Genomic DNA, 27,948 nt, shown 5'->3' with positions numbered 1-27,948 from the left:
CAATGTTGGGGAAGAGTTGATGCAACATTAACATTTAACCAGTGGAGGAATGGAAACCTGTTGAATGTGCTGAAGAGTGACAAATGACCAGGACTAGGACAACTGCACGTGCTCCAAAAAGGTGGGACGGAGGAGGAACTATGTTAAAATATTTCAATACATATAACCATTTGTAAATACGTATGAGGCTGATGCAATACCCCGGGTATATAAGGGGTCTTGATGTGTGGTGTGGTGTGCCTCTGGCTGCAGCTACGCACCCAAGCCAAGCACCCAGTGCTGTTACTTTTGGTTTAATGACTTTGTCCCCTGTTGTCTCTTACTTAATTTTCTTTAAATTTTAACTGAGGAGTGGGCTTCACTTCTCACACCTTCTACATCCCTTGTGCCCCGAAGATCGAGCCTCCAGTCCTGGGGTGCAGTGTGTTTTCCCAAGGGCTCATAAGGCTGCAGCCTCAGCACAGCCTGATATGAGCACAGCTCTGCTGCCAATGGGGTTTGTCCTTCGCCAGCAAGAGCCCGCCTCAACAAAAAAAAAAGGCTCTTTTGCTGCTGCTGTGGAAGAGAAATCCCTGCGCTCAGCAGGGCCAGCAGCTCCTCTCATCCCTTGTAGGAGACAGGCATGAAGAAATGGGAACGCCATCGGCTTCCTCCTCCCGCTGCAAGGAGGGACAAAGGCAGGAGTGCTGCTTCGGCTGGGAGACATCCAGGCAGGACTGAGAAGCTTGGACAGTGGTGGGATGCTGCTAATTTTTCTCCTTGCTCTTCCAGCCCTGCTGCTCCCTAGCTCCCTCACTGCCCCACAAAGCCGCTGCACAGCAGCAGAGCTGCAGGAGGCAGGGAGCAGCAAGCCTAGGAAGGGATATGGAAGTGCTGCTTAGCACTGGCAGCAGGGAGGCAGGGCCAAGGGCTATGTCCTGTGTGATCGCACAGCCTGGCTAAGGTGATCCTCAGCAATGCTCCAGTGCCAGCACAGCCTGAGATCTCAGCTGTCAGAGTCCCAGAGTGACTGTGAGGAAGCAGTTAAATTTTAATTTATGCCTCAATATGTAAAGAATAAAACCCCAAAGCCACAAACTCTTAAGGTGTCAGTTTACCTTTGAATATCAAGTGTTAATAAGCTCTTAATTAAAGTGCTAGTTTGCTGTTGAATGTTCAATGTGAAAAATCTAACACTTACCTTTAAAGTCTTTGTTTGCTATTGAATGTTAATGTTTAAATTCTAAAACTTACCTTTTGTTGTCATTGTTAAGTGTTAATATCCCTTGATAAGTTAAGAGGTGTTCTGCTGATCCTGTGTTTGTCTTCCTTCCCATCACCCACCCCATACCTGTACCCCCTTCTGTCGGGTATCACTTCCGCTGCTCCCAAGAGATTGTGTGCCCAAGCCTATATGCAAATTAGAGACATCCAGCATCTTATAGACCAAAAGACCCCCAAAGACAATGAGGAAGCGTAAAACTAAAGACTGAAAATAACAATCCTGAGCCGGCAAAACAATAAAGAACATCAAATCATCAGCCAGAGCTGGTTTCCATCTCGTCACATAACCTTAATAGCATCTGGCCAGAATAACAGCCCTAGACCACAAGCCAACAGGTGTATTCCTAGGGACTCTCCTGAGGATGGAAGCCCCAGCTCCGCCAAGAGACAAAGCTGTGCATTCTCGCCCTCAGCGTTGTCCAGAAGGAGCAGCAGCAGTGGTGTGCGTGACCCCTTGGGCTCCCCACCCAGAGCTGACCTTTAATAAAGGCCTTTAAAAAGGAGCTGGTCTCCTGGCCTTTTCAAACACAATATATGTTAAAAATCCACTTTCTGATACGGGGTGAAAAATTACTATGGGGGCTGTACATGTGCCGGGACCCTTAACACCCCCCACGTGGAAAGGAAGTTGCGAAGAGAAAATGCATGCAGGCTCCACCTCTGGGGGGCTGCGAGCAGACTCCAAAGCCCAGGAGAATTTTGCCTGTCTGACCAATAGTCTTCCTAAAAGGGCTGAATTACGGGAGGAATCTTCCCATATGAAAGCAGTCAACGCTGCCAGTTTTTCCCTGCCGTTTTTGGCTTTTTGTTGGGCTGGGAACAGCTGGAGGGTCCGGCTCCCGGCAGAGCCACTCCCCGCTCGCCGCGGCACCCTGGTGCTCGGCTGTTTGCCCGCGGGCCAGCCGCGCCTGCTGCCGGCTGCGGGTGGTGGCCAGCACTGCGGCAGGCGTGCCCGCTCGGGGCGGCTGGCCGCACACAGCTCCATCTGCCGAGCGGCACACGGACAGAGCGCCCCAGGGTTACAGCAGCACCGCTCTGTGCCTGCCAACTGTTACTTTGCGTTTCTCACTTTCTCTCTCCGCTGTTTTATCCCCTTCTGGTTGGGACAACACCCTTTCTTCATCAAGAAACAGTTTTCTGATGTAATACTTGCTTTGTTCTCACTATGTTTTCATCTGAGAAATCTAGCAAGTAGAATTGTTCTCTATTCCCCTTACAGCAGCACAAGACAATAACTGTGAAGGGCAACCAGCCTGCTACTGGCACTGTACCACTTCAGCTCTGGAGAGGCAGAAGCAGGCAAGGAGAAACGCCCCTCCAGGCTGGGGTGAGAAGTGCCTCCCTCCCAGAGGCCTTTGCAGGCACATGTTAATATCTTGAGTTCTATTGGTTTGTACAGTTGTTCCACCCCTGTTCACCTTGGATGTACCCTTTCTGGAACGTTCTTCCTTTCCTTGATGCCCCTTGGCTATAGTTTGCCCTATTGCTCCATCCCTGTTACCCTATTGGTTCCCCTGGTTGGCTGCCCCTCCTCTGCACTGCTTTTCCCTGTCCCTGTTGGACCTTGATCCTCAGACTGGCCTCTTTTGTCCCATATTTAACCCTGTGCCCTCAACCCAGTTTTGTCTTTGTCCCTGGATTCCCTTCAAGACCCAATAAACCTTCCCTCGGATTTCCATAGAAAGACCTGCCCTTTGCCTGTTTTGTCAGCAACTTTTTGTTTTTAGTAAGTGTCCTCCGGGCTCCAAAAGCACAGCTCGTTCTCAGAGGAACCCAGTGAAGTGCATCACTTCAGGAGACCAACAGACTTGTGCCTCCTCCCACTGGTGTGTGCCCTGTGACAGCAGAGCCACCCACCAGCCAAGGCCATGAGGGAGTCTGTCAGGAGAGCACTTGCTTCTCTGTCCCCAGCAGAAACAGCAGAAATTACTTACAGCCCTCTCTCTCTAATGGCTGGGTTTGGGATTTTCCTCTCTGATTTTTTTCCCCCTTCCCCCCCTTCTTTTTCCCTTTAACACTCTCCTGGGCCACCAGACACAGGACTGGGGTCGGTCACTTGTGGTACTTACAGTGGGGGGGATGACCAGAAACACGCCAGGCAGATGTTGCTCTGCAGTGCTAGGATTTAGCACCCAGTTGAATTCAGTGTTGCCAGTGTTCGCCAGGGTGACTGTGCTGTGACAAATTTCATTAAATATCTGGAGAGAAGGCATAGGAGTGGGAAGTTACAGACCCAGGCCTGCTGCTGGGAATCTCCTTCCTCTCTCCTGGGGCTGACAGCAGACACATAATGGGAGCAGGGACCACGGAGGAGATAAAGGCACTTGGGAACCGAAGGAACCCCCAGGCACAGGGCACCTGCAGGACCAGGAAGCTCTGGTAGCACACAGAGGTGTGGTAAACAACCATGTGAGGGCCAGTAATAAAGGAACCAGGGGACCCAGGCCCTCTGCACTGTGAGGGTTCACCAACAGCCAGGAGAAACAGAAACAGCACTGAGGCATCCCAGAAGAAAAGGCACCTGTATGCAAGTATTGGCAAGCAACATACATGCAACAAGGGAGTCACACAGGGCAAAACAGACAGGGCCAGCAGCTGGAAATATCTGTGGGCTTTCAACTGAAAAACAGTGAATGTGGGAGTTATTCTGGGACAGTCTCTCCAACTAGAGCAACTGGAAGCCCAACTTGTTCCCTTGATTATTGTGTGGATTAAGCAAGACCTTTAGACAAGAGCATGTCCTTGGGAGATCAGGCTTTAGGAGTGGATCAGCAAAGGGATGTCTCAAGACATGCCCCTCCGAGCATCCCCCCTGGGGCCCTGCCTGCCCCAGGAAGCAGTGTCAGGTACCCTGAAAAAGAGGCATTCCCAGCCTTTTGGAGAGGGTTAGAGATGGCCATTTCAAACCAGCTTGGATGCCAGATGTGTTCCTCAAAGGTTGCAATTCCAAGCCCCAGAGCCAACAAAGGGGCTGGGAAGGGGGAGGAGCCCTGGACTGAGGTGGGCAGGAACCCATCGGCCGTGGTTCAAAGGCAAGGAGCTGTGCCAGGGCACACGTGTGGTACCTGAAAGCCGCAGTTGATCTCCTGGAGGCTCAGGGCGTAGCTGATGCATGAGGCCGCCCCAGTCAGCTCCACCTCGTAGGTGGGGCCTCCCTCCACGTGGCACAGCGCCGTGACACTGGCGATGGTGTTGAAGTGGCCAAAGAACTTGAAGGAAACCTTCTGTCTCTCTCCTGGCTGCAGCACACCTGACTGCGGCAGGACACTGAAAACCTGGAGGACAGGAACGATTGAGATGTTCAGTGTGGAAATGGATGCAGAAGAGCACCTTGGAGCAAACTGCAGCTGTAGCTGGAGGTGCCTATTCCTCAAGCACAGCCAGAACCATCCTGATCTCATCCTGTGTCCATGCCACTGACCAGTGGAGAGACCACAGGGAAGATCTTTTCCCATACTCACAGATCAATGCATTAATTGTACATTCAAGTGAACTGGGATGTCTCCTGGCAGTAGAAATTCTCTCTGATGCACATCTTGCCTTTAAAAAGCATTTCTTACTGCTTTTAGAAAAGGAGGAGACTCAGAGTGAGAGCTCTTGGAGCTCGGGGATCTCAGTGAAGGACTCCAGCTCAGCTCCTCTGACTCCTGAGGCTTTTCCCCTCACTCTCTGATTTATATGCTGCATTCACAAGGTGCTACAGCAAAAGGTCCTGCAAAAATGTCCTATGGACCACCTGATGAGCTCCAGGGGGAACAATGCCCTCCATAGGTGCTGCACAGTGTCCTTGGGCAGCCCTATGACATGTCCTGCACGGCCTCTCCAACAACCAGTTGCTTCAGCAGCGCTTTGTGATGGGTCTAGAGGGATGTGAGGCCCCTCTGTGGGCAATGCTGAGGGCTGCCAATGGGACTGGGAGCTACAGCTCTGCTTGCCACACTGAAAATGTGGAAGTGAGACAGATTCCCTCCTACATTCTCCACTTTGAGGGGAGCGTGCAGTACGTCCGTGGATAACCTGAATCCCCCCCCCAAGCCTAGTGGGATGTAATACTTTTCACAAGTATATGGCAGCACCTGAAAAACAAGCCATTTTCTATGCTAGGAGGAAGAGACAGCCACTTTGCAAAGTCTCAGTTTATAAGACAGCTTCAGGGCCACCACTGCAATACCAGCTCTCGGGAAAAAGCAGAGACCTGGAAACAGGTGGTCTGGCTGGGTTGGGAAGAGGGTACATGGAGATCAGCACTCATCACAGCTTGCTCTGGGAAGGAAGCTGGAGGTCTTACCATCATAATGCAGATAAAAGCCTCATCTTACCTTTGTGAAGAAAACATGGCCACAAAGTCCCACACTCCGCACAGGTCTGTAGGATCTCAGCAGGCTTCTCCAAAGAAAACTCCTATTTCTCCCTCCCACACACCCCATGTCCAGCCACTGGCCCTGCTGCCCAGCCCAGTCTTGGGGCACAGGACAGTAGGGCAGCAAAAAGGGAGGACAGCAGGAGCATGACTTGGTGGTGGTAAGCTGGGGAGGCAACACAAGCAGTAGGTGTACAAGAAAATCTACCTCTGCTCCTGAAGACTGGGCAGGATCCCACGATTCTCTGAGGGCTGTGCCTGAGTCCTCCCCATTTCTAATCTTGAAGCGTCTCCTTTGAGGTGCCGAGTAATCCAAGCAGGTTCTCTTCTCCTTTGGTGGTTGGGGTTTGAACTTAGGTGGGTAATGCTCATGCCTGGAAAATAATGTAACTATGAACAGGGACCTGCCATGGGAGGAAGGGACACCTGCACGAATAGCTCCTGGTCAGGATGCGGCTGCTGGGTGGGTGCTGGTGCGTTGAACTGAGAAAGGCTTTGATCCAGCCCTTCTCAATCCAGGCTGGAACAGCTCTGTTCTAAAGACAGCCCAGGGATGATACTGGTAGCAGTGGTGCAGGCAGCTGCAACTGCTTGCATTGAGGAACTCCAGAGGATGGGGATTAACACCTTGTGGGGATGCAAAAAGCACAGTGGGAGAGGAAAAGACAGAGAAGGCAAGCCAAGAAGGTGAGATCTGAGGCACCAAGGGGCACACCTGGCCAGTGATGAGCCAGCACAGCCCCCCCAGTGCCCAACGCTAGAAACTCTGCAGCTCTACCAGGTATTTATCAGGGATGTTTCTCTGACACTCTTGGGGGGGTTGGATGATATTTTCCAACACTCCCAGGTGACTCAGGTCACATTCCCCATTTTAAATTGAAGCAGGTGCTCAGGGTAACTCTGCTTGTGTTTCTAATGCCACGTCAGAGACACAGTTGAGCCATGCCTGCCTGTCACCCTGCTGAGCTGCAAGTGCTCCCCACACAGTCAAACACAACCTGGATGTTCCATTCCCAGACCGGCATTCAGTGCCTATAATGACCTGCTCCCCAAAGAAGCCCTGTCTTTAGCTTTGTAGCTTGTTATCTAAAGCTGGGTTTTATTTCTGGATGAGGGGCTCTCTCATCATAACCCCCAAGAGATCCCTCATCATTTTTTCTACTGTCTTTAGTTTAAATAAATGGTTTGAGGCAACTTCCCAGGACGATGGTGCCCGGACAATGATATTTTTCACTCTAAAGTGGAAACTCTCTGGGAGGAAGGGATAGGAGATGATATGATGAATAAGTCCTGCTGTTAAGCAGTACAGTCCCCATAAGGGACATGTTGCAGTGGTGAAAAGTCAAAATTAGTAACAAGTGTCACAAAAAAAGGGAGTGAAGAATCCAAGGTGTCCACTGAAAGCGGAGCCCTGTGAAAGAAATCGACCTGGCACTAAAGGAGTTGTCTCAGAAAAGAAGGAAAGGGAAGGTAACAAGATGTTCAGCATCAGCCCAGGCTCTAAGTAGCTCTTTCTCTGGTGTTGGGACTTTCTGGGCATCCTCCAGCACAATGCAAGGGAGGAAGATAAGGAGCAGAGAGGAGCTCCTGCAAAGAGAACCCATCCCAAAGCAGAGGGGTCAAAAGGGCCTCCCAGAAGCACTGTGGGAGCTGGGACTAGGGGCCCTTCATCAAGGTGGACATTGCCTCAGGCCACGGAGGTCTGAGAAAGCAGCTTTCAGCCCAGCTTTAGCTTTCCTTCCCAAGGGAAACCATTAGGGGTTTGCCCTGGGAAGCACAAAATAGGTGGAAAACCAATTCCCTGAGCATCCAGATTGACCACGGCTGGTAAGTGCTACTTGCACAAGGAAAAATCAGAAGCAGTCTGTCAGATCCTAGGCAAACAGCTTTGTTCTTTGCAAGGTAGAAAGGGGACGCCAGGAAGAAGAGCTTCAAGGAGAGAGCAAAGGTGCACATACCTCAGCCTGTTCACCTGGCCGTCTGAATGGAATGACCAGTGATACTGGACAGGCAGTGGGCTGCAGTTGGTTATCTCCAGAGAACGCACTTCTTCAGTGCCAGCCAGGATGCAGCCAAACTCCAGGATGCTGCGCTGGATTTGGAGATTGGGGAAGTGGACTTCTCCTTGAAGGGTGATACACTCCACATAAGGATGGCCATTGACCATGTTTATCTTCAGAACCTTCTCTTCCTTCCAGCTATGAAAATCCAGTTTATAAGATGGGTCAAATGCAATGTAGAGATGACAGGTCTGTCCTACATCCACTGTCACAGGCTGCAAGGAGATGAACAGTAATTAATCACCCGAGTGATGACGTCCCAAGGTCTCACAGCTGAAACAGTAAATGCTTGAAGTGTGATTCCCAGCATGGGCTTCTTGGTTCATCATGCATTTCTTTACAGCAAGGGTGTGACTGCAGCCACAGCAGTCTAGTCCAGGATTCCCTCAGGCCCATGTTTCTGTGCTCAGCAGCAAGACAAGGGGGTGGCTGCTGGAGAGCTGGGATGCTTTCCAGGAGACCCCTTTACTGCATGGCTGGCCCAGACCTAGTTGCCTGCTCCTTCTCCTTGTGCCTTAAAGCCAGGATGGACCTTCTCAATTCAGATAAGATTTTGATTCCTTCAGCAGCTCTGCTGATGCAGCTCAGGCCAATCCACTGCTGACACTACAGAATAAACTTCTTGACTCAAGGCTCTCCCAACAGAAAGGCACCACCACATCCCTCCTCTTCAGACCCCACTGGAGGAGTCCAGGGCTGCTCACCTGGCCATCCGGGAGGGGCTGCTGGTCCGCATCGCAGAGCAGAAACGGCTGCTCCAAGTCCAGCATAAGGTCGAGTGGCAGCAAGCAGGTGTTCTTTAAAGCCAAAGGCTTGTACTGCAGAGTCAGGACATCATCACTGGGTTTCTATGGAAACGGGAGACAAGGAAAAAGAAGCCTCAGCTAGCCACAGACCTCCTTCTGCTTCTGCTGCATCTCACAATTTTCAGCCCCAGAAGTGCATACATCCCTATTTACCCTTTCTATTTGTTTCTACCCTTCCAGGACATTTGTCTTTAAAGCAGATGCTTTTCATGTTTAGAACCACAGCATTCCCTGGGGGACAGGGAAACACTCCCACACATGGATGAGGGAATAGCCCCCTGAGAGGAGGCAATTGCTTAAACAAGATCTAAATCACAAAAGTCAATCCAGACCATTTGTCTCCAGTTTTGTCTCTCTGTTGGGCAGAACAGCAGTAGATGGTCATCACTCACATACAGACATTTCTTACAACCTTAATGGCTCTAGCAGCCTCATCAAAGCAGTTCATCTGCAACATGTGTCCTGCAGCCCCTGCTACAGGGACACAGTGTCTGGTCTCAAAGCTATGAGCAGCCTAGGCTCCTCCTTCCTCTCTATCCATTGTGATGGGCTTCCTGCACGGTTTGCAGAAACCAGAGGGTTTGGGAAACTAGTTCTGCATGTACTGATATCAGGCAGGTGCTGTGCCATGGCATGCAATGAATCAGTTTGTGTGTGTGGCATCAAGCAGAAGCCAGGCAGAATCAGGGAGAGCTGAAAAGCTTCTAGTTACACCTGAACTGCCTGTTCCAGGGATTCTGTACTTCAGTGGAAGCCTGGGAATCAGACGAGAGGCCTGAAACTACAGACACCAAAGAAAGAAACATCTTCTCTTTTTCAGACAACTGGTAGGAGAGGAAAAGATAATACTGGAGTTGGGATCCAGAGACTAAAGGACACCTGCTCTGCCTCAGTGTTATCATCACTGCAGCTGCAGGATGTCTGGGGGTCCTTTGAAGCAGGTGAGGCTCAGGGAAATGCACAGAGCTATACCATATAGCTATATCATAAAGCATCCATGCCAACAGCAGAGAAGGCAAAGAGACACAGGAGATGATGGGTTTTTCCCTGTCAGCCTGAGGAATTCACAGGAATCTCCATTTTTCCCAGCTTCCCGACAGCATCGGTGTACAGACATCCCTGTGCCTTGGAGGATCCTGAAAAACCTCCCTTTACAGTGAGCAGAGACTGGCATTTCTCTGGAAGTGCCCACGATCCCCCCCTGGCAGTGCAGCTGTAACTGCAGCTGTAACTGCAGCTTTACACTGGGGAAGTTAAATACCACTCTCATCTCCAAAATCATCTTCACTCACTTCACAAAGTGCCTCAGGAAGGGTAAAGAGGAGCTTTAACACAAGCACACAGCCCCCTTAGCCATGCTGTTAAATGTCAGGATGCAGTCTAGAAACTTACCTTCTCCACCCAGAAAGAGAATTGTCTGGCTGATATTTCTATGGAGGGATCAATAAACTTGCAGGTAATGGTTGTTTCTATTATCTTCTCTGTCCTGCTGGCTGTCCCAGTGACAGCTTCACACATCACATAATCCTGCACCTCCTGCATGCAAGGGTCTCTTGTCATTGCTGGGTGGTGGCAGAGCATCCAGACAATGCCCTGCCCTGGCTCAGCACCCACCACCCACCACAGGCCCTATTGTTGCCTTAGAGTTATGGCCACTGTGCCTTTTTCTTCCTGTGAGGCAGCTTCTTTATTCTCCACTCAATTGTCCCTAACAGTGCACCCAAAAACCACAAAAGGCACCTGGGAGATAATCCCTCCCTTTACACGGCTTATGTTTTACTCTAATCTTACCCCAGATAAAGCGCTTGGCACTTTTTAAATTCACTTTCTTTTTGGGCTCCTAGGCTAAATGATCTCTCTGCCCTTCTTTGCTGACTAAGCAGGCAACACTGTTTGCCTCAAAAGAGCAACATTTCCATCCGCCCCTACTTTGGGATCAGCCCTGGGTTTTTGTAGCTGTGGAATCACAAGAAAGCCTTAGCTGGTCTGACGGTGGCCAGCAAGGAAAGCAACTGGTGCTGCCACAGGAACGTGTGGCCTTAAACCAGTTTCTTGAAGGCCCCTGCTCATCTCCCCAGGCGAGTGTCAAGGAATGTGGAACAAGCCCAGGGGAGGGCATCTGATGGCTCCCCAGGCTCAGCCCTTGGTGGGGACCTCACCTGCTCGATGGGGGAGAAGCCTCGCAGCACCATGTCCACAGACTCGCCCGGCTGCAGCTCCATCGACAGTGGCTCCAGCCCAAACACGGGGCTGGTGCCTTTGGGGCTCTGGCAATCATCTTCGGCCAGGGGGCTGCTGAGGGCTGGGATGCTCTGGCCCTTCTTCTTAGGGGGGCTGTGACATTCCACACTCCAGAAGAGCCGATGGAAATGGTGGCCCCTGTTTGTTACTTTGAACTGACAAATACAGGGAACGAGCCTAGAATAGAGGCCAGGATGGAAAACAGTATGGGAGTAGCTATTTCCTTGGTCAACAGAGTGCTCCCAGTGAGCAGTCTGAGGTGTTAATAGCTTGGAGACTGTCTGCATTTCCAACTCTTAATGTGGATCAGAAACAGTGTCTGATAAGGTGCCCTTCAGGCCCTGGTTTTTCCTCCAAAATGCTTGTTCTGGGGTGATTCATACTGTGACTGTATCTTGTATTAATCTAGGCCCCAAACCGTTACTGAATCTTTGAGATCCTGCACTTGGGGTCCTTTTGTGTGGGGGGGTACCATTGCAGGCATTTTTAAAAGCCAGCTCAGAGACACTTTCTGAATGATCCCAGCAAGCTGGTAAAAATGATCTGCCTGCTCCAGGACCGGAAACCAGGGCAGCAGGGACTCTCCTCCAGGTTCATAGCACCTTTGGGTTGCACTGGTAGCCATTTGTAGAAACTTTTGCACTGGTATCCATTTTGCAATTAGAAGCTGTTTTAAAGTGAACTTTGCAAACTCTGCTGGCAGCGAAAAACCAAGCGAGGTCCTGGGCAGAGCAGGGCAGCAGCAGAGCCCACGAACAGCACGAGGAAGCGGCAGCAGCGGTGCTGTGGACCCCACACAAACCAGCAAGTTTCCATCTGCCTCTGGAACTGCTCTGAGGGCTCCTGCCCTCCGGCTGGGCGTTATCACCCTCCTGTCTCTTTGTTCCCAGGGCCCCTGCTTGCCTGAGAGGCACCATTTTGGAAGGGAAGGCTGTGATGCCATCTTCCCTTGGTCCCTCAGCCACATGGAGGGACCGCCTCATCCGGGCACCATTTCAGAACCTTTTGTTCTGGGGAGCCTGTGAGAGCATTACTTGGTCAAGTCAGGACAATGTATGAGAACTAAAGACAATTCACTGGCCATTTAGCAACTGGTTTCCCTTTCAGTGGCTTTTGAGGATATCTAACAACATTCAACTGGCCATCCCATGTTTCTAAAGGAGTCTCTGCCTTTGGGGAAGGTGTCAGGGCTTTGTAAATTGAAGAAGATCTTTTCTGAAGAACTACAGCAAAACTGCTCCTTGTTGAGACAGGAGGAGAGGTGGCAGTGGAGAGATCTCCTACCTGAACTGGTGTCCCAAGCTGAGCTCTGGGACGAATGGTTTGTCCATGACAATTGTGGTGCCGGTGCCCACAGCCAGCACCATGAAGGTGGTCCAAAGGCTGTTCCCAGTGAAAAGCTGAATAGTGTCAGCAAAAATCCCAGTGTCATCCAAGGTTGCTGTGATGGTCACAGGAACCTCACCCGTAGCAGGGATCACTCCTTCTTTGGGTTCGATGACATAGCAGTGGGCTTTGCAGGCCTGTAAGAAAAGCATATTACGCATTTAGGATGGAAATGACACACCCTGGTGTTCTGGGGGATATAAGAAAAGGAAAGAATAAAGAGGGGAGGATAAAAAATCATAAAGGCTTAATTTCCCTAAATTTAAGCTATAGTACCAGGAAACAGCAGAGCTTATACAACCTGTATTTCCCCCTCCTTTAACAGACTCTCCTAATTATCCCAGTTTTCCCGACCGACGGGACACTCCTCCACAGGAGAGTGTTCCTTCCCCAGTCTTTCTCTGCACTATGTGCCAAGGAAAGCTGCTTTGTCTCTTGTGGCTTCTTACAAAGGCTCGAGGCCAGAGGAAGCCAGGACTGTTCAAATCCCACTCCAGAAACCACAGAGCTGGGGGATACTGCTGAGAGCCTGAAGAATAACTCTGTAAAACCAGTTCAGCAAAACCCCAACACCAAACTGTTCTTTCCCAAAGGGCCATCAGTGCTTCTCAACATCCCCTGAAGGACTGAAGCCCTCACTTCCCACTGATCATCAGCTGTAGAGAGGTGCCCCAGTGCCCTCTGCTTTGGAAAAGTCACCTCTGAATGGTTACAGCAGGGCAGAAAAGCAGGAAGCAAAAAGGAAACTGGATAACATGCGCCGTGTGGACATGGCCCACTCTTCCCACCACTCTTCTCTTCATCTGCTTTCTCATGGACTTCATGGATTGGGCAAGAGAGTGGGAAGCTGCCCTAGGCAGGGAGGAAAGGCCTTGCAGCAGCACAGCTGCACGGACACAGCTCTGCAGGTCCGGCCCTGGTACGAGCTTGTGAAACCCATCCTTGACACGCCAGGCCCACCCAGCCAAGGTGCATTGCTCCCTGCACAGGCTGAAAGCAGAATTTCATTGTGGAGCTAGAGAAAGCTGTCCTGGAAAAATCCCTCACTTTAAGGTTACATTTATCCCCAAACAGATGGAAAAGCAGCAAGAGGAAAGTTCACGGCCCTCCTCCTTGGCGCAGGAGGCTGAGCCTGGACTCTCCCACACAGCCTGATGCTTTATCCACAGACTCAAACAAGTCCGTAGTATCAGGTTTTAACCAGCTCCACAAGTTCAACACACCCAACGTGAAGAAGAACAAATCTCAAGCTGCTCACAGATCACCCCCTCCATCAGTCATCCCCCCAGTCCCAGCCCCAGCCTACAAGCCCTCCACTGGCTGCACCAGCCCTGCTCCCCCTGCCTGGGGAGTAGCCCCAGCTCCTTCTGCCCAATGCAACCTCCACATATTGAGGAGCTGCCTTTCTCTGCAGCTGGTCCCCAAAGATGCTCTTCAGCGGCACATGTTGCGGTGTGTTTTTTCTTTAATGGTTTGCCCCTGTTCCCCCCTCTATTGCTGGTCTAGTCCAAGTTGTACCCTCCTACCCAGTTGTCAATCTTCCCTAAGACCTCCCCTTTGTTACAGAATGTTCTCTGTCCCTCCTCCTCCTGAATTGTCAATCCCACATTGTACCTGCCCCTTGCTGTGGAATGTTCTTTGCCCTTCCCCCTGCCAAGCTGTCAATCCCTCCTTGTGCCAAGCCCCTGCTTTGGAAATCCCCTTGGGCAATCCCCTAAGCTTTGAAGCTCCATGGGTTTGTTTGAATTGCTCCCTCTCCCTGTGTTTCCTCATTGGTTAAAGCATTGTAAACCCTGCCTTGTGCTCCTCCCCAATCTTCCCCCTATTGCTTGAGGATTTGTACCCTCCCCTAGAACCTCCCCTGTATAAAAGTTCCTGCACACTCAGTGTCTGTGTCTATTGTGCCTGGGCCTTCCTTGGAATGGGCTGCCTTGGATTCCACAGAGAAGATCCCTGTCTTCTCTTTGCCTCTGTCCTCCACGCTTCCACGTATCTGCGTGCTGTAGAGAGCAAGCCCTGCCCTCCTGCTACCCAGCCCAGCGTTGGTCGGGGAGCAGCCACTCTGGGCATGGGCTCGGGAGCTGGCTGAGCAGCTCTGGCACCGTGTCAGGCACAGAGACCATAGGATGTGGGGGTGCACAACCCCCAGACATGTCTTTGTGTGGACAGCCCAACTGGCTCGACCCACAGGAGCTGTGAAAATTGTCTCCCTGCAAGCAGTCTGAGGACAGACCTTGTAGCCTGCCCTCCTCTATTAACAGCAGTTTGGCACAAAGCAAATGGATAGATGGAACCCCTAGGGAAATGTAGGGAAACCATTACGGCGATCCATGCGCTCCGGGGAGCAAAGGACCACAGGTTTCTCTTGATCTCAGAGCTCCAAAACTGTGACACACCCAGCTAAATGCCTTCCGTAAAATTAAGGGAGAACTTGTCAACACAACCCAGACTAATTTGTGCTCCAGCATCTCTGCCCCTGATTTCACTGAGGGGTGCCCCAGCTAAAACCTCCAGAACCAGGTTTCTCTTGCCTCGCTCAGATGGAATATTGGAGTATCTTGCCTCCTCTCACACAGGGCAATCTAGCTTGCATCTAAAAACCAAGTAATGGCTGCTACTGACCAGTCAATTTCCCTGGAAAACAGCCCCACAGATACTTACTATCTCTGCCCTGAAGTCTGTAGGGACAAGACGTTTGTTGAAGAGGGTAAAAGTTTGTGAATTAGGCTGTAGTGCTGGGATCATGCCAAATTCTATCAGCCTTGGACTCGGGTAGATGTCTGCCAGCTGTCCAGTGCTCTGTAATTCTTGTCTCTGTTCCAGGAAGCAAGCAAGAAAGATTTTTTGAAAAACCAAAACAAACCTCAACAGGGAAACCTAGAAAAGCTTAAGCAGCTCAACACTGCCTAAGTTACTTTCTTTAGGGACAGCTACCACTCTCCTGCTGAAATGCTGGCCTTTTGGAAAAGAAAACAAAGTTACACATTCACCTCCAAATTCAAAAGGATCAAGGTAAAGACAAACTTTCGAAGTACAAATTATTGGCCCCAAGGGTAAAGCTTTGGAAGAAATGTCAGGTTAAGACCAGGCAGACAGTTGAACAACTAGTTATTGTGGTGGGGAGAGACTCAGCTTAAAAGATAAGCAGCCTGAGAGTTGAAACAACTGTTTTGTCCAACTTCAGGTTCACTGGCACAGCCTGCACTGCCAGTCCTTCCTGGTGACTGATTTCTGTGCAGTGCCACAGTGGCCCAGGTTCAGATGATTGGTGCCATCCAGGGAATTTGGCATCCTCATTTGCATAGGTTTTAATGGAAGTTGAAATCCTTGCAACAACTCTTCAAATGTCACATTTCCTTTCTTTCAGAGAAAGCTCAAGGTTCCCAGAAGTCTTCTGACATCTTCTTTTGTGCTCAGAGAGATGACAAGACATTTTATAACAGATGTTTCCAAAGTTACTAGCATTTGAAAGGTTAATTAACTAGAATTATCCTCGATTCCACCTAAGATGCGCCACTTTCTGTGTCAGACACTGAGATTACCACCTATAAGGCATGAGCTGTTTATGCCACCAATCCCTCCTGTCCTCCAAAGCAGCCTGTGCCTGGTTTCCCCAGAAGAATCCCCGTACACTTTGCAGCCTGCCAGGACGAGTTGCACAAAGGCACACATCTCCCCTTGCACTCACCCGTGGGTTTCTCTCATCCCCAAACACGCTGATAAGAACACTGGTGCGATGCTTGCCCAATGTTTGGACTTCGATTGTAACTGGAATCTCTGCAATGCTGTGAGGCTGGACAATCCCACAGGGTTTGGGGCTGGAGTAGAACACAGGAGTGTCCTCCCTGCGTTTCTAGAAGGGACAGAATCAAATGCAATTTAGGAGGGACCTCTCAAGAAATTTCAAACTCCTTAACATTCACCACAATGCCAACTTACACACATTTTTAAAAATCCCCAGGGCAAAGATAAAAGGCAGAAACAAGATGCAAGAATTGTAGGCTTAGCATCCTCAGGGTGGTCCTGCAAGGAGGCTGCCAACACAGGCATGGGTGTCTGTGGGTGCAGCAGCTTTTCACAGCCCTCTAAGGTGTCCCACAAGAAAAGACCCTGAAGACTAAAACATAAACTGTTTCCTCAGGAGATTACACTGCATCCTAAAATTTACATTCAGGTAGGATCCTGTTCTCAGCAACTCTTTAAGACTGAATAGAAACCAGCATGGACCTACCCAAACCCTTTTCCCCTGTAGTAATCTCCTCAGTAATATTTGCAAGAAGGAGGTGGATGTGATACCAAACCTGGGGAATAAGCCCGTAGCAGCCAGGAAGGTCGGTGTTATTCACAACGAGGAACTTCCTCTCGTAGGGCACCTTGAGGCGGCACTCGTCGTACAGCAGGACGTGAGGGTACACTCGCAGCTCAGGAACGAGACATCTGGGCAATGAGATGACCCCAGGGGAATCAGAGATACTGAGAGGATGGGGAACGTTTACCCTCGAAGATTGTGAAATGGAGCATAACACGTTTGTCACTGTCAAATAGACGTTTAACAGCCCGACACTGATAAATTGCCTTCAATGTCTTCCCACTCAAACATGTCCTGTCAAGGAGGGGCAAATCCTGAGAGGCAGCACCCAGAGACTGCCAAGTGCCCCAAGCAGAGCACAGCTGTCTCACAGCTGCCTCAGCCCCTCCTTTACCCAAGAAGGCTTACAAGGACTCCTGTAACAGTTCCAGTGATCCATGAGCTCTGGGGGAGCCTTCCCAACAAGGAGCAGTGCTCACCAAGGCTCAAGGAACACACGACTCTAGTGTCTCAATAAAAATGATTCCCTTCTCTCCCTTGGCACTGTTGCCCTGCCTGAGAACTCAACAATTTGCCCTAACCTTGGAGGGCATGAGACACCACCTGTCCTGCAGAGTGGGTGATCACCCCTTCCCAGTTCCTACATCTCCCTCAGTCCTTCAGTCCACAGGTCTATGCCTGTTTCCAGTTGCACGTGCTTAAAAAAACTGCAGCCCAGGCACTGACTGGATGGCTCTACCTGGGAGAGGGAACAGCACCAGGGAACTGCATCTCTCTTCTCATTAAACTGACGCCTGCGGCAGCATAGCAGGATGGAATGCTGCTGCAGCAAGAACAACTTTTGGTTTTAGTCTGAGAACATTAACGCTCAAAATGGGAAGCAGAGGCAAGGAGAAAAACAAGAGCTGGCCTGTCACTTCAAGGGCTGTTTCCCCCTTGTAAGATCCTGCCCTCACCACTCTTGCTGTGAGCCACTTCCCCACGGTCACGTGCCCTCATTAACAGAACCAGGCCCTGACTCTCAGCAAGCTGCTTGGTGTGTCCCAAACCAGTGCAGGTTGGTTACAACCCAGCACAACTCCACCTCTTGCAGGAAGGACGAGAGGAGTCCCCCGGGAAATTTCTTCCACTTCAGGCACCAAAAACCAGGCCAATAAATCACATCATTCCTGGTCCCTTTAGAAAAAGGCCCAGGACCATGCTGGGCTGTGAGCAGGGGTGCTTTTCAGCACAGGCTGCTTTCCAAGCACTGCTGTTCTCTCATCCGGCTGGGCAGAACATGAGGTCATTAAACAACACGTCTCCTTGGCAGCTCCAGCCAGAAAATCCAGGTCAAGGCAGCGTGCTGGGGGAGGCCAGGGAAGTGCTGGTACCTGGCCATGATGGTCACTGATGCCACTCCATTGCCAATACCCTCCAGGTCCACCAGCATTCTCCGGCAGAAATCCATCACGGTGTTGGAACACAGGGTCACCTGGTGGGAGAGGAGAGGAGAGGAGAGGAGAGGAGAGGAGAGGAGAGGAGAGGAGAGGAGAGGAGAGGAGAGGAGAGGAGAGGAGAGGAGAGGAGAGGAGAGGGCAGTAAATTCCTCCTTACAAAAGCTCGTTACCCACGTGTGATATCCTCCAGTTCTTGTTTCATGCTAAGGAAAGGGTGGATTTTGCCTTAATTCTTCTGCTGCTCCATGTGTGGAGCACAGTCTCTGAAAGTCACCAAAGCCTCCTGGCAATACCAGATGTGTTAAACACACCTTGCTATCAGGGTATAGGTCAAATAAATTAAAACATTAGACAAAAGCTCTACACACCACTGTATTCAAATTAAGGGGCCAATTTTTCATCTGACTACAATGACATAAATGCAGAGGAAATCTGCTGACTTGCACAGAATCAGATTTACAGCAGGAAGTTGAGGGCAAAGTGTGGCTCAGCAGGTGCTGGGCAGTTCATAGCTGCAGAGTTTTTTGTCTTCCACTGGTGATCCCTGCCATAAACACGAATCATTTTGCTTCCCAGGAGAGGAGAAATGAGACCAAGCAGAAAAGCAAACTGCTTCATACAATGACATCTCTCTAACAGCTGCCCTCTCTCCTCATCCTTCCTCTGCCCATTTGCAATCAAAGAAATCACTCTCAAGAACACAAGAATGGTTCAGTACTTGACCATCTGGTATGTGATCTCGGTGTAGGATTTTGGAAACAAAACAGTGCTCCTTCAGGAGCGTCCAGATTAACCCAGCTAACAGAGGCCTCACGCCAGTGCAGATCTCACTCACACAATGCTCAAAGTTGGCAGCAGAGCTAAAGCCCTCCCACACAGCAGTGAAGCTTCAGCTGGACTCCCCCCATACCTTGATATCCTGGTGTCCCTGGGGAGCAATGGTCCCTTGGCTGGGATTCATTGTAAACTCCCTTGGCTCCACATAAAAATGAATTCCCTGCCTCCAGGATGGGTCACTCTGCTTTTGTATTTGATCAAAGCTACTAACAGCAGGCTGAGTGCCATCGTCAGACATGCGGAGCTTAAACCTCTGGGACACTGGGAAGGCATTAGTGAGGCGACAGGTCATGGTGTAGGGAAAGCCTAGGAAAAGGACACAAAATTCCATTTAGGCACCAATTATGTCATGACTCCTGCTGTGAATATCCTGGTAGGATGAAAGTGTGATTGGAGTTCAGCTCTTTATTGTCTGAACTACAGCTCACCGAGAAGCTGCATGAGAAATTAATTGTCATTTAGTTCTCTTTGACGCTGATTCCAGACTGTAGCCTTGAAAATGCCCACTCTGAGCCCTGCTGAGTATTGCAAGCTTCTCTCTGATGGGGAGGAGCTCCCTCACCTGCCCCAAACCAGCACCAGTTATTTCCCACTGATGAGTGTGCACCCACACCAAGCATTTACTCTGAAAATCCAAGCTGTCGAATTCCCTGATAATCTGCCAAAACTCCCACCATGTTCAAGGTACATAAACAGTGAGTTGTCATTGAGAGAAGCTACATCAAAGAAAGCGAGGATGGAATCAGGAACTGGAATATGATGCAAAGCACACTAATGCAGTTTCTCTCTGCAGGATCCTTAAGGCATCTCTTGGTTTGGGCCAAACACACTGAGCACGTGACAGCTCAGAGCCCACTCAGCTGGAGGCAAACCCGAGCCTTGCTTTGAGATTAGCAATTAATAACATGTCCCACCTCACCCAAAAAACCCGGACATCACACCCGTGCTGCTCCCTGTGATTGCTGCCTGCAAGTGTTTACCCCGCTTTAGCTCTGAGATTTGCTTTCCCTGCTGGAAAGCCAGAGATACAGCCACACATGGTGTGGCGTGGAGACCCAGGGGCCTGCCAGGGAGATACCAATCTCCATGCCCTGGAAGGAAAGACAAGGAGACGTCTAAAGGGCATTTAACCCAGGGTGACAAAAAGGGATTCTCCCCACAGTTCTTTGCTCCTCTATGTTAATGTACCCCAGTTATGTCATCCCTAATGTCCTCCCCAGTTCTGCAAAGTTCTCCTTTCCTTCTTTACCCATTGGCCCAAATTTTCCACAGCGTTCCACCCCCATTTCCTTGTTGGTTGTTGCCCTTTGCCCCACCTTTGTATCGCCCCTGTGCTCTCAGCCCCTTGGACCCTCATGTTCTACTCTGCCCCGTCTTGCCTTGTACTTAAGCCTCGACCCTCCTTTTTTCTGGCTCTTCTGCTCCTGGACCCCTTTGGTGTGTGGCTACAATAAACCTCCATCAGAACTCCATACAGAAGATCCCTCTCGTCTTTTCTCCGTGGGCTCCTTTCTGCTCCTTGCGGCCGTGTGGACTTAGTGTGTGTTTGTGTGCCTGCCTGACCGCCTTCTACTAAAGGCACTTTTCAGGAAGGTAGCGGCACTTCACCCTCTAGTGCACGCTGCTACGGTGAGGATGTCCTGCAGAGCCCGGACACCAGCCACAACCTGCTCTGCAGTGGACGTCTGGCTTGCCTGGCCAGCTCGGTGGGGAGGAGACTTCTCTCCAGGCCTGCTCACCAAGAGTCATTTGAACACAGATGGGGGGAAAAAACAACTGCGGGCACAGCCCAGGGCTTCTCTGTGCACATCAACAGTGATCAGTGCCAGCTCCAGCAGTGACTCCAGCAGGGAGACAAGAGAGGCCACAAGAAGGACAAACACAGATTTCAAAACCTCCAATTAGACTGAGGTCACCACATGCAGACAGCAATCAACAGTTAAAAAGAAGCAAAACTACAACAGCTGCCTTCAGCTGAAGAGACCTCAGGAATGAAATTGGATTAAGCAGGATGAATCTGCTATTACAGAACCATAGATCTACCTGTTGCCTTTCTTGCTTCATTGATTCAAAAGGCAACTTAACAAGTGCCTCAGAGGTGATGAAGTGTGGGGAAGCAGCAGCTCAGGAAAGGCAATTAGTTTTCTTAAAAAGTTCATGTACTTCATTGTTATGGGTTTAGGCTTTGTAGTGAATTTTCCCCTTGGTCTGGGAAGGGGGATAGGGGTTTGGGGGGTTTTGGCTGTGGGGGGGTGGGTCTTTCTGTTCAGGGTTTTTTGTGAGTTGTGGCATGATGCCATGGGCGGTTTTGAAGTGGGACCTGAGGTTTTGCAGGGAGTGGACCTTTCCTTCCTTCCACTCGGGGATGGGGAAGCTCGGCCGTGTGGTGCTGTGGGAGGTTGAGTGCTTGTCCCCAGCACTTCACTAGGCTGCAGCTCAGCACCATCATCAAACTCGCCTGCCTTCCCTGCTTCTGCCTGCTGCTGTTTGGCACTGCCGAGATCCCCTGCTGCCCGTGAGTTTGCACAATTCCTTCCTTCTTCCCTTCCTTCCTTCCCTGCCAGCTGGGAGGGGATCACTGCCCTGCCAGATCCCACAGTTCCTCCTGCCTGTGATCGTAACTACACCAAAGGGGAAAAACAGTACTTGGCTGGTTGGAAACTTCTGCTACTGCCTTGTTGTTTGTGCTATTCTGCTATATTCTAGTAAAGAACTGTCATTCCTTTTCCCATAGTTTTGCCTGGAACCCCTGGAATTCCACAGGTACAATAATTTGGAGGGAGGGGGTCATCTTCCCATTCAGCAAGACTTCCTCCTTTCTTGGCAGACATCTGTCTTTTAAACCAGGACAGAGCCATCAGAAAATACTGCCTTTCTATTCCCTGGTACTATTTGATCTCACAATGGCAAAATGCTACCTGAGGCACCAGCAGCCCTGGAGTTCACACCCTGAAGAGGCTGCTGCAGTGGCAGAACATGAGTGACAGATGCCTTCACATTCAAGCGTTCCACTTTGGAATGCACAGATCCCTCATGCTGTGTCTAAGCCCAGGGAACACTCACCAAAGGAAACGTCACCGAAGTTGAGCTCATCGACGTTGAAGTATACAGTCAGTTCACAGACATGTCCCCTGCGATGAGGAGGAAATGGCTTGGTTAAAGGCAATTGCAAAGTGTCTGGCTGTAGTGGCTTGGGGGCAGAAAACCTAGTCGGGTGCACTGTGGGTTTCGGATCAACACACCACCATGTGCTCAGCACAGTGTCATGTGGACAGGAGGCAGCTAAAGCCCAAGTGGCTAGCAGCCACAGCCACGGATGGGGTTCGGGCACAGGGCAGGCAGGAAAAGCCCCCAAGTTGCTGGTGGTCCCATGAAGGACCCTGAACACACACCCAGACATGGCTCTGTGCCTCAGTTTCCCCATCTGTAAGATGACGGACATAAAGGTGTCCCCACAAACTTCTGTAACCAGCCTTTCCAGCCACAGGTTCCCTGCTTGGCTGCTTCTTAGCTGTAACTGGTGTTCCCATGCAGGAACTTTCTCAGCAGATTTTAACCCACACAATCATTAACAGAGTTTTGAGACATGGAGTCAAGGGAGCCTCAAGAATTCTCTGGAAACAGCAGCAACAATTCTACCCAGTCAACAGATGAATCCTAGAGGAAAGCACGGAGGCTCAGGAGCCAGCCACTGGGGCTGTACCGCTTCAGCTCTGGAGGGGCAGGAGCAGGCAGGGAGAAACACCCCTCCAGGCTGGGGTGAGAAGTACCTCCCTCCCATTGGCCTTTGCAGGCACATGGTGATGTCTGAAGTTCTCTTGGCTTGTAGAGTTGTTCCACCCCTGTCCAGCCCCTGTTCACCTCATTGCTATTCCTCCTAGAATGTTCTCCCTTCTCCTGATCGCTATTGCTCCTGATATGCCCATATTGCTCCAGCCCTGTTACCCTATTGGTTCCCCTGGTTGGCTGCCCCTCCTCTGCACTGCTTTTCCCTGTCCCTATAGGAGCTTGATCCTCAGGACGCGCCTCTTTCGTCCCATAGTTAACCCTTTGCCCTCAACCCAGTTTTGTCTTTGTCCCTGGACTACCTTCAAGACCCAATAAAACTTTCCTCGGATTTCCATACAAAGACCTGCCCTTCGCCTGTTTTGTCAGCAACTATTTGTTTTTAGCAAGTGTGCTCGGGGCTCCAAAAAGCACAGCTCGTTCTCAGAGGAGCCCAGTGAAGTGCATCGCTTCAGGAAAGGATCAGCTTGTCACAAGTGCACCAGCTGGCACAGCCAACAGCTACTGCACTTCATCCGTTCAGGACGTGGATGTCCTGAATCTACCACACCACCTCAGCTGTGCTTGAACTCAGCAGACAGGCCCCAACATCCACTGAAATCAGCACTTGAAGCTGCACAACACTCACGAGTTTATTTCATGGCTGATGCCAATCAATGCCCACTTGGCCTTTGGTTAAAAATCCAGGACCAGTGAACTGTGCCTTCTGTTGTGTTCACGGGACTGCCACTGGCTCTGCTCTACACACCTCAACAGGGCACACCTGCCCTTGCTCAAGGAGAAAGCTGCTTATGCAATAACATCCTGTGACCAGTTTGGGGCAGGGACAGAGGAGAATCAGTCATTTGATGGTGGAAGGCTCCCTCTTAATTTCCAAAATAAAAAAGCAGTACTCCAAAGACAAAGCCAGCATAATTGTTTCTCTACTATGAGAAGATCTACTCACTACTTTTCTCTTGCTAAGTGATCACTTGCTTGTCCTTTCCTATCCATCTCCCTTATCTCATTGGTATAATGGACTGCAGATTGTTTTTGTTTCTTTGCTGCCTTGATCCAGGGCCTCCCAACAGCAACAGCCCAGCTCCAAAGCTCCAGTGCAGCCAGCATCAGCTTTCCTGCTTACACTACATCATCCTTCCAGCACATGGCTCGGGCTAGCAGGGACAAGCCCTCATGCTGCTGTGGTCCTGAGGACTGAGCTCGGCCTCCCCTGTTATCACCCCTTCTCCCTTCTACTGGACCAGGATTATCTCTTGCAATGGCACCAGCCCACGGGATCAGCCCTTTCCTGGCTGTGGAAAGGAGGTACCAGAGCACTCTCTGCACAGGAGTTGGGAGCACAGATTGTCCCCCACAGCATGGCCATGAGAGGTGAGGTGAGGCTGCTGCTGCCCATTTGGGATGGATTATTCACAGAAGTTTTTAAAATCACTGCTGCTGGTGCAGAATCACCCAGGCTGGCCCATCTCCAAAGCCCTGGGAGCCTTGCTGGGAGTTTAGGTGGGACATCCCAGAGCAGCTACTGCCCAAAGCTGATCCCTCCCACTGCCTGCTATGGCCCAAGGCAGAGGGAGATCCCTGCAGGGAGGTGTCATTCCAGCTCTCAGGTAGCACACAGGGCAGCAGGCACCTCCCCCCTAAGGCAATGCCACAATCAGAGCAGAGATGAGGACCTCAGGCAGCACTTCTCTTCCTGACCCCAAAATGAGGTCGGTGGGGGATGTCCCAGAGACAGCTACAGATGTGCCCAGCAAGCTCCCAGAGTCCTTACTTGATAATCAGGATTGCAGGCGTAGGAGATCCAGCCACACTGAACTGGAATTCTTCCTCAAACCTCCCCAGTACGGTGGCATTGAAGGAGATCTGGATGGTCTGGATCCCACCTGGTGCAATGATGCCCTCCTCAGGTGCAAACTTGAAGCAGTAGCCCACGTTTGCAGTTGTACAGATATAGGTGAAGGGAGCATCAATAGGTGCTTGGTTAATCAGTTTCACCTGCAGCAACAAGAAAGCAAAACGGAAATGCACCTGCAGTCTTCCCTTTGTGTGAATTGTTGTCTAATGACACAATTAACACCCAGAAAAGGCAGAAGATGCTTTGTGCTGCTGAATGGCAGAAAGCAAAAAAATACAACAGGACAAGTTCTGCCTTTGGGTTTTCATGCAAAGCAGTGTTAACTCCACATAACCGGAGTCACTCTGGGGCTATCCCATGGACACAGAGCAGTCCACCTCTGGTCAGCATCAGCAAGCTCATTCAGATCTGGCCCTGAGAGCAGCATGGGGTGATTGCAGCTGCACAGTGAATCACCACAGAGCTGCTGCTGCTGCCCCAGTTAACACAGCTCCAGCAGTATCATCTACTCATTCACCTTGTCCCATATCATGAAAACAATACATTGAAAATGAGGCATCAACATCAAAATGTATAGACAGCACCATCTTTTGGTAAGAAAACTCAGCATGTCTTTCTCTTCCACAGCCAAGCTCTTGAAAGTGTCTAGCATGATGTAGTGCCTCATTTTTTACCTCTTTTAGTTGTTCTCCGTTTTCTTTTGCAAACTTGACACTACTGTGGCGGGGAGGGGGAAGGCAAATAGGTAGAAAAATCCTTTGCTTTATTCCTAGGAACACTCTTCTCTTTCTAGAGTCAGAGATGCACCAAGGCTGAAGTGTGGTGCTGGACTGGTCAGCAAGGGAAGAACTGCCAAGCCCTTTGAAAGGGCCAGCACTGAGCCAGAGGGCTGGATGGCTTTCCTGTGACTTCCAGGAATAAGCAGGAGACACCTGACTGAAAATCGTTTGCAATGGACCGAAGCTCAAACGTAGCCAGTTTGTTCCAGCTGCTTCTGAACAGCTCAGTACAAAGGTGCCTTGTGTCTGGAGCTGCCACAAAAGCCTCTGAACATGCAGCTTTTTGAACCCAGTGCTGGTTTCATATGCCAGGGGGCTGTTTTGCAGGAAGCCTCCCAGCTGATCCCCAAGGAAGGCCACACAAAAGCAGGGATTGGGGTTTCATGAACAACAGACACACCTTCCTGACCTCCCAGATTTGACCAGTACATCAAATATTCCCTGCTCACAACTAGCCAGGTTGGCAGGAATTCCACAGATCCACCAGGCTTGCTGCTGCCTCAGGAGCCATCAGGATCCATCCCTAGGCCTGCTGCTCACCTCATAGACGTAGGGGGTGTTGACAAAAATGTTCCCAAGGTTCAGTGTATGAGAGCGGAGTTCAACGAAGGGTCCTTGGCCTTCCCCGATGAGGCGCAGGGGCAGCCTGCTCTCTCGGCCTGGGGAGAGATGTCCATTTCAGTACAATAATTCTCTCTGTTATACTGCATTTTCCAGGCTACCTCAATGCTAGTCCCTGACTCTGAGCTGGATGCAACCAGCTCCTGTTGCTACAGGAGAAGATCTGGACTCTTCTCTTCCCTTGGGAGATATCCCTTGGGGCTGACTTCCAATTTCTAAGCCATTCCTTGGGCTGCTTTCCAATTTTAGCCACCAATCTGCCGAGTTTAAAACATCTCTGATGTCTTGTAGTGACAGGCCAAGAAGTAATGAGGAAAATTGAAAGAAAGGAAGTTTAGGTTAGATAGTAGGAAGAAATTTTGTACTGTGAGGGTGGGGAGACACTGGAGCAGGTTCCCCAGGGGAGTTGTGGAGGTTCCAGCCCCAAAGTGTTCAAAGCCAGGCTGGATGGGGCTTGGAGCTACTTGGTCTTGCCACTAAGGTCCATTCCATCCTTAATATCATTAACTTACTAAGATTCTATGCTTTCCTTCTCATGCACTTAGAGGAGCTTTGAAATCCATTCAATGAAGGCACAAAGCTCATGGTTTGGCAACTGCCAAACTGTCTAGCCCAGTAGCACACAACTTTGTTGCCAAAGCCCTCAACTTCTGACACTCGGCACTCTGTTCCATTTCCACAGACAGAGCTGCAAGGTGACAATTGCCACACAGGGAGAGAAGAAGCTGCTGGCTGAGGGTGGTCCTTCTACAAACACCCTGGGCTCAGCAGGGCTCAGCCACCTCTGGTCTGCTGGTGTCTGGGCAGTGGGATGTGATCCAGGGGCAGGGAGCACATTTCTAACTCAGCTCCTACTGCCTGATGATGGATCCATGTCAAATGGACCCATCCTGGAGGTCAGTGGTCTAGAGGGGCTTAGTGCTGGTTCACTAAAGCTGTTCTGCTCTGTAGCTCTTTGGCCTTTGTGGAAATGCTGGCAAAGTCATGGCATGAAAACGTCTCCCTGCACTGCCTGGCTTGTTCTGGGATCAGTAATCCAGACACAGGTGTTCTGAGCCCTGGCCTTGCACGAGAGACTCCCTGGAAGCTGCAGGGACAGTGGGAATGTGCCAGCTCTGCCTTGCTGAGCAGGGACTCTTCCCAGCAGTTACAGGGGAGCCCAGCGGGCTCAGGCTTGCACCATGGCTTCACTGTGGGTGAGACAAGCAGGGGAAAGGAGCTGTACCTGAGATGTTGCAGTAAGCCACACTTCGATACTCCAGTGCTTCTAGAGGTTTAAAGGTCACCTTGATTTTGGCGCAACAGTTCGGCCCAATTTCTCCCTCCTAAGGCACAAAGAGACAGCAAAACGTTAATCTTCCAACTTCACATTTCTTGTTTTCAACCTCAGTCCTCTAAGCCTTTATTTAGAGCGTCAGTGATGAGTGAAGAACACAAGGAGCCCAAGGAAGCACTCCAAACCCAGCTCAGCACACTGCTGGAAGCTCTTCATGCTCAGCTGATCAGCTCCCACTCTCCACAACAATCCTACTGCTCTGACACAGCAAGCTCTTGGTCACATCATGCTGCTGTCAGCTACAGCGGTGTGGAACTGCCATTGTGCACTGGTGGCTCTTCTCAAGAAGAGACCATGATCCCCTTACTTGGAAATAAAAAGAATAGTTTCCCGTGTTCTGAAAGAAAGCGGAGGTTGGCATTATTCTAGGGTTTACTCCAGGATGAGAAGGGATTTTGCACTGTGCAGGCACCAGGCATTCATCATCTCTCACCATACCAATACTCAGAATCAGGGCTCTGGCTGATGGGAGGACATGGGGGTTTGCTTACACAAACAGGAAAGGCTTTCTGTCCCTGTGTGCAAGAGAACTCAAAAGGCCCATTTAGACCTTCCAGCCTTGAGTCCAGGCTCACAGATGACACAGGAAGGGAGACTCAGAAATAGTCATGGATGCAGGAAAGGATTGTCATTTCTAGGATTAACCTTGGGCTGAATTTGGCCTCCTTTTCCCGGCAAACCATTGCATGCTTCAGGTCAAGATGGGAACTGGCAGAGCTCCAACACCCTTTGCTAAACCCTGCACACCACGAGCCAGGGGAGCCCCTACCTACAAGAACTGGTCCCTGTGGACAGTGCAAGAACATGCACTGAGTGCCCTTGAGCTGGAGCCCTGGCAGCAGAGCTCAGCTTTGTCAGGCTCCCAGCCCT

The 27,948-nt window shown here is 50.5% G+C and overlaps 1 protein-coding gene across 1 annotated transcript in view; it reads right to left on the bottom strand.

Moving 5' to 3' along the window:
- Positions 1–27,948, bottom strand: part of LOC134048161 (hydrocephalus-inducing protein homolog) — a 74,970-nt gene that overhangs the window by 30,134 nt on the left and 16,888 nt on the right. The window contains exons 10-27 of the mRNA XM_062499760.1: positions 26,968–27,067; positions 25,662–25,780; positions 24,259–24,482; positions 21,765–21,832; positions 18,913–19,007; positions 17,799–17,899; positions 16,418–16,553; positions 15,805–15,969; positions 14,778–14,930; positions 12,015–12,253; positions 10,649–10,907; positions 10,387–10,445; positions 9,882–9,975; positions 8,388–8,531; positions 7,582–7,898; positions 5,863–6,027; positions 4,329–4,626; positions 3,333–3,461 (exon numbers count right to left, since the gene is read on the bottom strand). Of these exons, the coding sequence (XP_062355744.1) occupies positions 3,333–3,461; positions 4,329–4,626; positions 5,863–6,027; positions 7,582–7,898; positions 8,388–8,531; positions 9,882–9,975; positions 10,387–10,445; positions 10,649–10,907; positions 12,015–12,253; positions 14,778–14,930; positions 15,805–15,969; positions 16,418–16,553; positions 17,799–17,899; positions 18,913–19,007; positions 21,765–21,832; positions 24,259–24,482; positions 25,662–25,780; positions 26,968–27,067 (2,865 nt within the window). The remainder of the gene's footprint in view (positions 1–3,332; positions 3,462–4,328; positions 4,627–5,862; positions 6,028–7,581; positions 7,899–8,387; positions 8,532–9,881; positions 9,976–10,386; positions 10,446–10,648; positions 10,908–12,014; positions 12,254–14,777; positions 14,931–15,804; positions 15,970–16,417; positions 16,554–17,798; positions 17,900–18,912; positions 19,008–21,764; positions 21,833–24,258; positions 24,483–25,661; positions 25,781–26,967; positions 27,068–27,948) is intronic.

The sequence above is a fragment of the Cinclus cinclus genome, chromosome 11 (assembly GCF_963662255.1).
Source record: "Cinclus cinclus chromosome 11, bCinCin1.1, whole genome shotgun sequence".
Lineage (NCBI taxonomy): Eukaryota > Metazoa > Chordata > Aves > Passeriformes > Cinclidae > Cinclus > Cinclus cinclus.
Note: the sequence above shows the minus strand (reverse complement) of the source record. Positions and strands in the feature narration are given on the sequence as shown.